Source organism: Chrysochloris asiatica, unplaced genomic scaffold (assembly GCF_000296735.1).
Source record: "Chrysochloris asiatica unplaced genomic scaffold, ChrAsi1.0 scaffold00021, whole genome shotgun sequence".
In the NCBI taxonomy this organism is placed as follows: Eukaryota; Metazoa; Chordata; class Mammalia; order Afrosoricida; family Chrysochloridae; genus Chrysochloris; species Chrysochloris asiatica.
The window spans coordinates 7,546,290-7,559,065 of NW_006408539.1; the positions used below are offsets into that span (position 1 = coordinate 7,546,290).

Consider the following 12,776-nt stretch of genomic DNA (forward strand, 5'->3'; position numbering starts at 1 on the left):
AGAGAGAGAGAGAGAGAGAGAGAGAGAGAGAGAGAGAGAGAGAGAGAGAGACTGACTGATTCCTGATGTGATGTTATAAGATCAACACCCGACTGTGAACCACAAGGTCTGCAGTTAAAACCCACCACAGAAACCCTATACAGGGTCTCAATGAGATGGTATCGACTCAACAGCACTTGACAACAATATATATACACACACACATATATATACACACACACAAATATATATTAAGTAGCAAAGGCAACCAATATTTAAAGTTGATGAAACCTACATGTTAAACAGATAATTTGAGGGTGTAAAATAAACTAGAGAACTGGGATTTGCTTGTTTATAAACACAGAAAAAAACCTTTGAATTAGATGATGCAGGGAAATCTGATGAGCTTCTAGGTTAGGACGTGAATTTGAATACAACTGAGTGTGGAACAGAGAAGACGGCACACTTTGGTTTGGACCCCTTGCAGGAACACCAGTATACATGGCTTCCTTACCACTTGTTTAAGTGGTCCCACTTGATGACCATATCCAGTCTTTGACTTGTGCTTAAATTCGTACAGAAATATCAAGTAACGATCTCAAGGGCTCTGAAGTTTTCATAACCAGTTCAAGTGTAGGAGAATTTTTTTTTTCTCTCTCTCTTTCTCCTTTTAGGTTTTCTTAAAGTACTGTACTTCAGACTGGTTTCACCATAAACGCATCTTTCTAGAAAAACTTTACTACTTCTTTTGTGAGAAGGTTGCAGGACCAGCGTATTGTAATGCTATCAGAAAAGGGGGTCCCGTGGGAGTAAAATGTGCAGATATATATACTTGGCTGAAATTGTAAACCCAGGAAACAAGGGACAAAGTAAACACAGAGAGAATGTCCTGGTAGCACTGAGGTCCTGGCTTTCAGTTCTATGTTCTCTCTTGGCCAACACATTTATTAATGGCATTGATGTAGGCATCAATGACATTCACCACATTTGCCAATGACAAAGTAAGCAGACTGAATTCAGCCTTAAAGCTGGCCTGTAGACTGGACACAGTCTAAAGACTACCATAAGAAATCCAAAGAGGTTATATAAACTTTTGTACAGGTACACCAAAAAGCATACAAGGGTAGGTTGCGGCCCATGGGTTCCAGCTGATTATAAGTTAGATATATGTCAGCAGCAAGGTGATGTCATTAAAAATAGCTCATAAAATCATGTTAGATGTTTGGAATGAAGGTACAGTGTACTGACTGGAGGAGGTGAGAGTATGCCCCTCGTGCCCCCAATTATACATTGTGCACTGGGATCCCTCTGAGATTCTACACATGAAGGTGTCTTTGGGGCAGGGTGGGGAGGGGCATCCTGGACAAACTAGGGAGTGAGTAGGCACTAGAATGCAGGAAAACAGAGGCAGCTGTCCCTGTCTGTAACACACAGGGTTGGTCACCAGAACTCAGAATTTCCTGGATGGTCATGACTTTTCAGTGAGGGGTAATTAATAGGCAGATAAGATGAGGATTACAGAGCGATGCAAATTAAGGCTGGATGTGAGCAAACATTTTCTAACATCTGAAAGAAAAAGGCTTTGAGGAAGGAGTCTGAGAGGCTTGTTTACCATTTGGCAGACTTTGTAGTGAGATTTGGATAAAGATGACTTCCAGTGTCCATGGTTTTTTAATGTATTTCATCTAGCCACTCCACAGGATAAAGACAAGGCTGTCTGCTCTCATAAAGATTTACAGTCTCATACACCTCACAAAGGGACGCTATGAGTCAGAATGGGTTTGGTTTCAGTAGATTGCTCAGCCTGTAACTAGACTAGAGTAATGCTAACGAGACTGCTGTGGTTAGGGTCTGCTGAGGCCACTGTTGACTTACGGTGACCCCATGTGACAGAGTAACCACTCTATAGGGTTTTTTTGGTGAAACCGACTCCACGGCACACAACAACAAAATGACAACCATCTTTACAGTAGCACATTGCCAGGTCATTCTCCCATGGAGCCACTAGGTGGGTTTGAACCACCAACCCTTTGGTCAGCAGCCAAGTGCTTAACCATTGTGCCACTCTCCATTAAGCAATAACACGATCTTTTACTCTTGCTCAATACAACTCAGCCCCTACTTGCTATGTACCTACCGCACTGGTATAAAGGATGCGTCCTTTTCTACTGGGTTGCGAACCCTGGTATTTAGTAACCCCTTGGTAAAGGATTTTTAAAAGAATAAACATACTTTATACAAAAATGATCTTGGAACTATAGTAATTGTTGTTGCTGTATGCTGTTGAGTCAGTTCCGACTCATGGAGACCCTGTATAGGGTTTCCACCAACCTTGCAGTTCAAACCACCCTTGAGGCCAAGTGCTTAACCTACAGTGCCACACCAGGACTCCAAAACAGGGTATTCTTGTTGTTGTTGTTAGGTGCCATTAAGTCAGTACCAACTCATAGCGACCGTATGCACAACAGAATGAAACACTATCTGGTCCTGGGACAACCTCACAATTGAAGCCACGCTTGAGCCCATTGACGCTGCCACTTTGCCAGTCCATCTTGCTGGGGGTCTTCCTCTTTTTCTCTGACCCTCCACCTTACCAAACATGATAAAACAGGATATTAGGTCATTTAAAATGCACTTTATATCTTGGAACTACACTGATAGTCTATATTTTTACTATACAAGATTTTTGGCTATATAATTCCATGGTTGCTAACTCTACTGAGAAATAATCAAGACAATATAGTCATTTGAAGACCTTTAAACATTTTTATAATTTATTCAGGACTGGTCGATGTTTCATTCTGTTTGCATAAGGTCTATAAGTCAGAAACAACTGAATGGCACCTAAAAGAAACATAACAATAAATGCATCTAAAATATTATAATTTCAATATGCAGTCAATATAAAATGTATTGAGAGATTTCATATTTTTTGTAATAAAGATTCAAAATCCAATGTATGATTTCTTAAAAAAACCTAAATACATTTTTTGGATGTGTGTGTTGTTTTAATTCAGTTAAAATAGGATACTGTTGTTGTTAAGTGCCTTGGAGTCAGTTCCGACTCATAGTGACTCTGTGTATGGTTTCCAAGGAGCAGGTGGTGGCTTTCAACCGCTGACCTTGTGGTTAGCAGTCCAGTGCTTACCCTACAGTGCTACACCAAAACCCCAAAACAACATATTAGGTCATTTAAAATGCTTTCTTTTCTGGGCTCATCTACGGACCTGAATACTAAATGAGTAGCAGAGAATTACATTCACAAAATTGTCATTTTGAAAATTTATAGGAAGTATGATTTAATATCAAGTTTAACCATGGAGAAAGTTGAGGTACCTACCCAAACCCGGTGTTATTGAGTTAATTCTGACTCACAGTGACCTTATTGGTACGAAGATGATTATATTGACAAATCCACATTGTTTCCTTTATTTTTCACATTCAGAAATGTCTACTTTCAGTGAATTAGCAAAGTGGGTAATGGTTATGGTCAGAAAAGTCAGTGAATTATTTGTTACCTTCAAGAACCCTAAGGGAAAAAAAAAAAAAAAGAGTTCACACTTTGCTACTTAGTACAAACATGCTGAATTAAGTGTTTAGACCATGTGAGTCTTAATGTGAGCATGATCCCACATGGGAAGAAAAGCTCTTTCTCTCTGCCTTTGGAAAGAGATCAGCTTGGGAAGTCGGTCATGAGATGCCTGCAAACTTCCTTCCTCAACTACCATGTAACATGATGTGAAAATCACAAGCTCTTATCACCTACTTTTAATTCTTTAAAAGGTGTACTTTAAGATAATTGTTGGGGGAATATAAGATGGTAGTAAAAAAGAACATGTAATTGGAGCCAATGTACCCAAGCTTAGATCTAACTACATGCCTTGGAATTAAATGCCAAATGTCCTGAGTTTCACTCTGCCAACACCTAACAAAGCTACTCTGGATCATCCTCACTTGGCTCAGGTGAGGGCTACCTGGGACAATGCATAGGGCACACAGAGCAGAAGGGGATGCTCAGAAAATGACACTTTTCTTTCTTCCCTTTCAACTGATCTTTCATTGGGAGGGGACCTAACATAGTACTCAATAAATACACAATAGAGTTGGCAAGGCAAAACTCACACCTACAAAAGGATACACGAATCACAAGTTGGCAATTCAAACCCACCAGCTGTTCCTCAGAAACTCTATACACAGTCACTGAGTTGGAGTGCACTCAATGTCTTAACAACAACAACAACTTAACAACAACAACAAGGTAAGATAAATAGCCAATGGTATGATTCAAATGAAATCTCTGGGTGATGCCAAAGGTTAACAAGCTTGGATGTTAGCTGAAAGAGTGAAGATTCAACAGTCACCCTGAAGATTTCTTCCATGATCTTGGAAGAAAAGCCACGCATCAAAAATCTTACAGAGCGTCATTCTACTCTGAGACACCTGGGATTACCATGAATCCGAATTAACTTAATGGTAACTGGTGTTTATGATTTCAATGCTATGATAGTAGGAAAAATAAACACAAAACAAACTATCAGTGGAGGGGCAAGAACAGGGCCCCCTGGAAGCAGCAGCATTTGTGTCAGAGCTCTAGAGTGGACAAAAACTAGATGTTAGACAAGAGTGTGCAGATAGATACAAACAGCAAGCAGAAACATACAGAGGAAATTCAGGGATTATGCAGAGACTGGTCCCAGGAGAAGATATTATATATGGGAATAAAAAAAAATCATAAAGCTTTTGATAATGGTAATGGGGCTATAAATGTGGGGTTAATGAATTGGCCTTTATTTTGGTGATGATGGAAATGTGGCGAAGGTTTTCTGAGCAGGAAAGAAACTTGGCCAAATAATAAAATCCAGAAAGTCTGCAAGTCTAAAACTTTTAGTTCACTCCAGTGTTAGGAACCGTGCTGCTGTGAATAAACTATCTTTCATTGTACGAATACTTAGCAAATCGCTGAAGACTTACTTCAGAACTCCAAGGAAAACATTTTATGAATCAAAAGCTAAGGACAATATGTTAGCAATTAAATGAGATAACATAATAGCCGAGGCAGAACCACAGTTTTCCCCAACACAAGTTCAAGCTGCTGCAGAAAGAAATGCTTATATCATCTTCCAAGTTATCAAGCCATTTTGTTTTGATTTTTGGAAGGTCGGGAGGGAGGAAATGAGAAGAAGACGGAGGTTAAGAGGATTCAAAGCTGTTTATTCTTTAATCAGAAAGAATTATTAAGGAGCATTATATAAAGGAGATTTGCTAAAAACAAAACCGGCCCAAAGAGGCTCTCAAGTTACTGCAACGTGCTTCAAATCAGAACTGAAGGTGTGTCCTTGGGAAAGGTACTCCCACCACCCTGCTCTGCTGAGGTTTCTGGGGGCTTACCTCCCACTGCTACTTTATTTACTGCAGCTGGACAACGTTTTATAGCCTGTTTCATGTATTAAAATTTAAATGTGGAAAACATTACCAGTATCCTCCTTGAATTTTTTTGTTGTTGTTGGGGGAAGGGGGTGGTCTTTTTCCGTCTTCTTCTTTCTCTCTCTCTCTCCCTCTCTCTCTCTCTCTCCCTTCAACTTCCTTTTTATTGTGGAATAGATCAAAAGGTCAAAGGCTAACTTCAGACTGACTCGATGCAAAAACTATTTCCTTTGTTCTCACACTTTTATTTTAAAATTCATACCCGTTTGGTTTGCACAATGAGAGAAATGCCAAGCCAATGTCTTTTGCACATGTTAGAGGTGCAGATGGAGGGATTCGGATTTGGTGGATTTACTGGATGGTGTTTAAGGTCAAAGGATGAAGACCGCAAAAGCCCCATTGGGTTTGTGGGGCTGCAGATTTGTCAATACGCCACACTTTTGGAGTTCTTGTGTGGCTCTAGGTTTGAGTGTGGTTGTCCTAAATTGATTTAGAAATGAAAGCAGAGGAAATGGAAACTTTGCCTCAGGAGCAAAATTAGCAACTTTAGCTCTTAGGCATAGTAGTCCCCTCACCTTCCTCCCACCCCCAAATCAAGTCAACTGTGTTTGTGCTTAATATTGTCTGATTCCCTCCTAGTGATGTTGTTATGTTTTACTCTCTTCTTGTGCTACTCCACCTGGGCCAGTCCATCACCCTCTCTTCTACCCCAATCTCCACAGAGGAATCTAATCTTCTCCTCCCACCCGCATTCTGAACCACACTCAAAGAGGCAATTCAAAGGTCAAAGCATTCCAAAAAGCATCTATGTATAGTTTAATATTTTTAAAGAACCACTTTACCTACATCTGGTATTTTAGAGCAAACTTTACATATTTATGGAAAAAACCAACTCTGAAGCAATGCCCTGGGTGCATGTTGCATCGTTTAACATATGCAAAATAAACACAGCTACAGAAATTAAACTATTTTTCTCTTGATTGAGAGCAGATATACAGAAACGGTTATAAGTCACAGATCTGGCTTTTAATAAAGCCAGATTTCTTAATTAAAAGCAGTATTGTTTAAACATTGTAGTTAAGGAAAAAAGGGCTGTACAAACTGAAATCTCATATTCTATGCATCCCAAGTGTATTTAACACATTACCTGAGGCCAAGCTAAATTAAAATTTAGACTTTCCTTTGTAAACTCTTAGCAACTGCCACGTACAGGCAAACAATTTTACTCAATGATGAATTTTTAGGGTAGAGGTCAAGGGAAAGGAAAAATAAAAAAATAGATTTAGCTTTGGTATTCAAAAATATTTTTCCTCATTTTCAAGTTCATTGCTTCTATTTATAAACCAGTATTTTTGGTTTCAAATTGGCTGTGGGTTTCAACAATACTCCATTCAGGATCTTATAGCTTTTACTGTTATTGTTGAGTGCCACCGAGTCAGTTCCGACTCATAATGACCCTGTATAGGGTTTTCCGAGGAACAACCGGTGTTCAGAGAAATTAAAAGAAGGACAGACAGAAGAATACTATTGAGTGTGAACTTAAGGAACCTCATGAGAGAATGTAATTATTCTGGACTCTCTTTTTGGAGCCATCTTTTAATAAAAGATGCTACAGAGACAATAATGCAGAGAACTTCATCCAAGCAACTTTTTTAGAAGCTATAAAAGAAACAAAAGGGAGCCCTCCTGGCATAGCTGTGCAGTGCTCAGCTGCTAGTTGGCAGTTTGAACCCACCTGTGACTACACAGGAGAAAAGACCTGTGGATGAGCTCCCGTAAAGAACACAGCTAAGAAAACACTTTGGGGTAGTTTGACTCTGTCCGATGTAGTTGTTAAGTGCCGTCGAATCTATTCCAACCCATATCAACCCTGTATAGGGTTTTTGAGGAGCAGCTGGCGAGCCTGAACCGCCAAGCTTGAGGTTCAAATCAACTTTGTAGCCTAGCACATTAGTCCACAGTGCTATAACAGGACTATCGAATAGGATCACTGTTGCGCCATACTGCAAAGCCGTTTGGCGGTTCAAGCTCACCAGCAGCTTCAGAAACCCATACAGGGTTGCTATGGGTCGGAATTGACTTGAGATGACACTTAACAACAACAAGAAGTAAAAAATCAACTCGATCAGAACTAAGATACCAAGAAGATACTAAGATGTTTACTGATGAGGCAGGAGTGTGTAACAAGCCATCCACAGAGTCACTTCCATGACTGTGAAGTAAATCCCTAATAAAACCCAATTCTCCACCTGTATGGTGTTGGTACTGTATACCACTGAATTGGTTTCAAACTCTTAGCAATCCTGTACAGGATTTCTGAGGCTGTACATCTTTATGGGTGCAGAAAGCCTCCTCTTTCTCCCTCAGAGTGACTGGTAGATTTGAGCTGTTGACCTTGTGTTTAATAGCTGAATGTATAACTCACTATGCCACCAGGCCACATCCACCTATGTGATCACCCCATTAACTTAGAAGGTTGTTAAGAAGAGTCTCTGACTCTTCAAAATTATTTAAAAACAAACAAACAAAAAAAAAAAACCTGTCTCCAAAAGTAATGGGAAAAACTTAAATTGCAACACAGATAAATTTACTTAAATATTATAAAGGTATAAAGGACATTCATAAACAGTAGGGCAAAGCTATGATATTAAAACACACTTTCACATCTATACTTATACAAATAAACCCACCACCTATTTCTACTTCCACATTCAGAATCAAAAGACACTGATCACTTATTTAATAAAGGAGACAAAATGCAACTCATTTATATTCAAAATTCCAACATTGTAACATGAGCAAAATTTGGGCTCTTTAGCAGAAATCACCAAGATTAAATAATTAAAAATACCAGCAATTTACACCTAGATAAAAAGAGGAAGACCCCCAGCTGGAATGGGAAAGTGGCAGCATCCATGGGCTCAAGCATAGCAACAATTGTGAGGTTGGCCCAGGACCAGGCAGGGTTTCGTTCTGTTGTGCATAAGGTCACTATGAGTCGGTACTGACTCTATGACACCTAACAACAACAATAACAACAACAACAACAAGCAGCTCCTTGGAAACCCTATGCAGGGTCGCTATGAGTTGGAACTGACTCGAAGGCACCTAATGATGACAACAACAATATACCCAAGTGAAATGCAACACGTAGTCATACATAAACTTGTAATTGAATGCTCCTATTAGCAGTATTCATAATGGCCAAGAGTGGAAACAACCCACATATCCATCAGTTGGTGAAGAGATCAACACGATGTGGTATAGTCATCCAATGATGGCTTATTTGATGATGAAAAGGAATAAACTCTATTCAATGGTGGAGCAGGGAAATAAACTTTGAAACCAGTGAAAGAAGCCACCACATATTGTATGATTCCATTTACACAAAATGTCCAGAAAGGACAAATCACTGAATCTTCATCCTTTTGGAACAGTGTAGCCAATGACTGCAATGGGATGTGCGTGGAAATGAAAATTTACAGCTAATGGGTACCAGGTTTCTTTTGCGGAGGGTGATAAAAATGTTCTAAAGTTAGAATGTGGTGACGGTTGCACAACCCTGTGAATGGATTTAAAAACACTGAATTTTACAATTGAAATGAGTGGAATGCATATTATGTCTCTTATATCTCAACAAAGCTGTTTTTCTAAAACTACAGACAAAAATCCCATTGAAGTATGTAGCCCTAAAATTCTGATTCTGCAAATGCTATCACTTACCATGAGTGAATGTCTGTTGGCTGATAGAAGACCGGTTCCATACCCTGAGCCCAGACCACCCATTGCTCCATTATGAGAAGGTCCAATGATTCCATGCATGTCCCCATGAGCGCCAGGCATCGCTGTGGACGGGCCCACTGCATGATTCCGGAGAACGTGGATGGCATCGTCCAGTCTTTCTAAACGATCTTCAATTCGGCTTTGCTGTTGGTTAAAACACGATGTGAAAGTTTGATTTACTTTGAAATGTGTTCATGGGTTACAGAAATAATGTGAATCAGAGTTTGTAGGAAAGTAGAAAGGTTTCTGAATATCTTTTTCCTTTAAAGTGCATTTCCTTGGAAAAATGTGTCTTCCTAGTAAACTGGTAGAAAATGCTATAATCATAATGCTGTCTTTCCTAGCACAGTAAATCTCACAATTCTTACAGGATATTATAACGTACCAACGCTATATGCAGTATTATGACATTAGTTTGAAACAGAATTTAGGTTGACTTTAGAAAAGGAAAACATTCATCAAATTTAAGGAACATGGCAGGCACTGGTTAAGGGTAACAGTGCTTAAAAAGTCAACAATGCAAGTATGACCTATTAAAAGTCTGCCAATGAAATTACTGTCTTGAAAACATACTTCCTTATATTCATCCTTGATAAGTAAGCTGAAAAGGAAGAAAGGAAGCCAGACTGCTGATGAGACACCATTAATTTCTACAGAAAAATCCATCCCATCCTTCTATGTTCCAACTCAAAATATAGCGGAGAAAACAGGAAACTCAACCACGTAAAACTGGAAGGCTCTTCTCATTTGTTGCTTCCCTTTCTCCACCTGATTCACATACAGACAAAATACTGCAGAGAGAACTGTTGTTCTCGCATTATCCCAGCATGAAATCCGAAATACTGGAGTATCAGATACTGAATCACCATGTGAGTATTTACAATACTAATTCCACCCTTGGCCATTTGCAGCTATTCCCGAAGAGTAGGCTTTTCCTTACAGTCAATCATCTTACAGGGTTTCTGAGAGGAAAACTCAGCTTCTGGTTCACAGGTCAAGAAAAGCCTCTGAATAAACCTGTTACTCTGAAAAGCAAAGCAGAGGCATATACAATCATGAATTCTTCCAGTCATAAACTCTGGCTGGAGATCCAGGGACCTTGCCTGAAGATGTAGAGGAGGCCAACATCCCTCTCATCTTTTCCATCTCTTATCTGGTGTTAAGTATTTAGAGCCCTAAGGCTTCCAATGTAGTATGTGGATTATAATCTTCAAACAGAAGCAATCAGAGTCTAATAAACTCTGGCTTCAGTCCAATGTGTGTGTCTAACATGAATCTGAAGTTAGCTAATAGCAAAAACGAGAATCCTGGAGAGAGAAGGAGACGTAAAACAGCATTAAAAACTGGAAGATCAGAGATAACCAATGAGACATACCAAAGAGTGTAAGGGTCCTTCATAATTAGGAGACGATGAGGCTTGCCCTCCATTTCTAGACCAAACAGCTGTGCCTGCTAATAATAAAATATGGATTACTATTAGCTCCAGATTATTCTACACATAATCTCACCAACACTTTCAACAGCTTTCTTTTAGAAACAGCAATGTTGAATTTTACTAGACAATAAGGTACATTAAGAAAATAAATGCTACATTTGATAATTTTTGGACATTGAAAATATAAAATATTTTATAGAGATTTTTATAAACACTCTAATTTCCCTCAGGCTGCCTCTTAATGAATTGAGTCAGAATTTTAGCTTAGGAGGGTTTCTGCTAATGGAAAACTATCACTTACAGAGACAAGGTACTTTCAAGAGTGGCTAAGGGGGTTTTCTTAGACCTTCATGCAAGGACAGTTTATGTTAAACCAAAATTCTTTCACCAATGGAAAATGGCTTTACTACTTGTTGTACGAGTGATATGGCTTTCAGTAAGGTTAGTTGGCAGTGATCTACTAAAGCAGTGCTTTTCAAAACTCAGTATAACCATAGCAACAAACTAGTCTCTCCCCAAAGACTTTTTTTTCTGATTTGCTAAGCTTGACGATGGACTCCTGGTGTGGTGCTAAAGGATAAACACTGGACTGCCAACCTCAAGGTTGATGGTTCAAACGCACCAGCTGTTCCTAGGAACCCCTATACAAGTTTGCTATGAGTCAGAACTGACTTGATACCACTTTAAAAGCAAAATTTGAGGGTAAAGAAAGATTCTTGTTATAATACATACTACATGTATAAACTACAAAGTATAAACCACCTTTAAATTTAAAATAATATACATTCAGTGTTTAAAATCTTAAAAATAGATACCATTCAAAAAAGGAAAAAAGATCTAGTGTCTTGCTGACATCTCATCCTCAGATACTTTTAACACTGTGAAAATCTATTCTTTTCAGGGTGTGCATATGAGTACATTTTTACGTTAAATAAAATTAGAATATTTCGTTCAATTACTTTTAGGGACAGAATTTGGACAGAGCAATCAGTGTGAAAACAGCAAGCTGTCCGCGTGTCTATGTCTTCATCAAGGTTCTTTCTAACTCTTAGTCTTCCAGGATGCATTACCTGGGCCTTGGATGGTGGCAAGTTCGAGATTTATTTCTACGCCTTCTACCTAAAGTATGTTGCTCAGATTTTAAGATATTTGTAGAATTTTCCAGAAAGATTTATGTATCCTCACTATCTTTTCTCCCATAATTAACCAAGAAATGGATTGGTAGAATGGTGAATACCAGATTCTCAACCCATCCATCAAGTCTATTGGGACAAGTCTGTAGGACAGAGTAGAACTGCTCCATAGGATTCCCAAAGCTGTTCATCTTTACCAAAGCAGAATGCCTCATCTTTCTCCTGCAGAGCGGTTGATGGATTTGAACTTCTGACCTGCAGATAGCAGCCTAATTCCTATGCTAACTCTGATATTACTACTAGGAGAACCTTTATATAGCACATATCCCTTCTGGACCTCAATACACATTCCTGGACAATCAGGGCATCCACCTAAGTTAACTGTTCTCAAATTTAATTAGAGACTATGGATAATTTTCCAACAAATTATAGAACAGACTAAATGAATGCTGCTGTTTCAAGTGGGGAACTTGGAATACTACCTGTTCATACTCCTTCATCACCTACCTCTCTGGCTAGATGTTGTCTCAAGGCCTCTGTGGCTACTCCTTCCCCAGTTCTGTACATTGACTGGGGCCATTTTTCAGAGCCTAACATGAAGGGACTGAACCAGATGAGTAAAACTAAACTGAACCTGACTTTCCATTTCTGAAATGAAAACACCAGGGGATGCTTCAATGCCCTCTAAGTTCATCTCTAGCTCTGTCCAGCTTTTACCCTGTCCCTCTGGCCATATGGACTTCAGGATCCTGCTACCCTTCTCTAGTTTGTGATCACCCATGCCAATGTAAACAAAGGAAAGGCTGATATTAAATCCTTCAGTCATGGCCATCAACTCTGCAAGTTTGGGAGCTGTCTGAAATCTCCCATTCTCTACCAGGGAGCCCAGATTATAATGGATTCCAGTGGTACATGCTGGAATAGCACAGGATCCAAGAGGCAACATTCAGGCAAATGACTTAACCAAAAATTATACTAAGGTCAGGTTTCAATTATGCACAGATGTGATTTAGTTCTTGAGT

The 12,776-nt window shown here is 39.2% G+C and overlaps 1 protein-coding gene across 11 annotated transcripts in view; it reads right to left on the reverse strand.

Moving 5' to 3' along the window:
* Positions 1-12,776, reverse strand: part of TCF4 (transcription factor 4) — a 450,711-nt gene that overhangs the window by 30,241 nt on the left and 407,694 nt on the right. For 10 of the 11 annotated variants that reach the window (XM_006837504.1, XM_006837502.1, XM_006837507.1 and 7 more), the window contains 2 exons: positions 10,562-10,638; positions 9,127-9,330 (listed from right to left, as the gene is read on the reverse strand). In XM_006837504.1, the coding sequence (XP_006837567.1) occupies positions 9,127-9,330; positions 10,562-10,638 (281 nt within the window). The remainder of the gene's footprint in view (positions 1-9,126; positions 9,331-10,561; positions 10,639-12,776) is intronic. The other variant, XM_006837506.1, reaches the window with a different exon arrangement.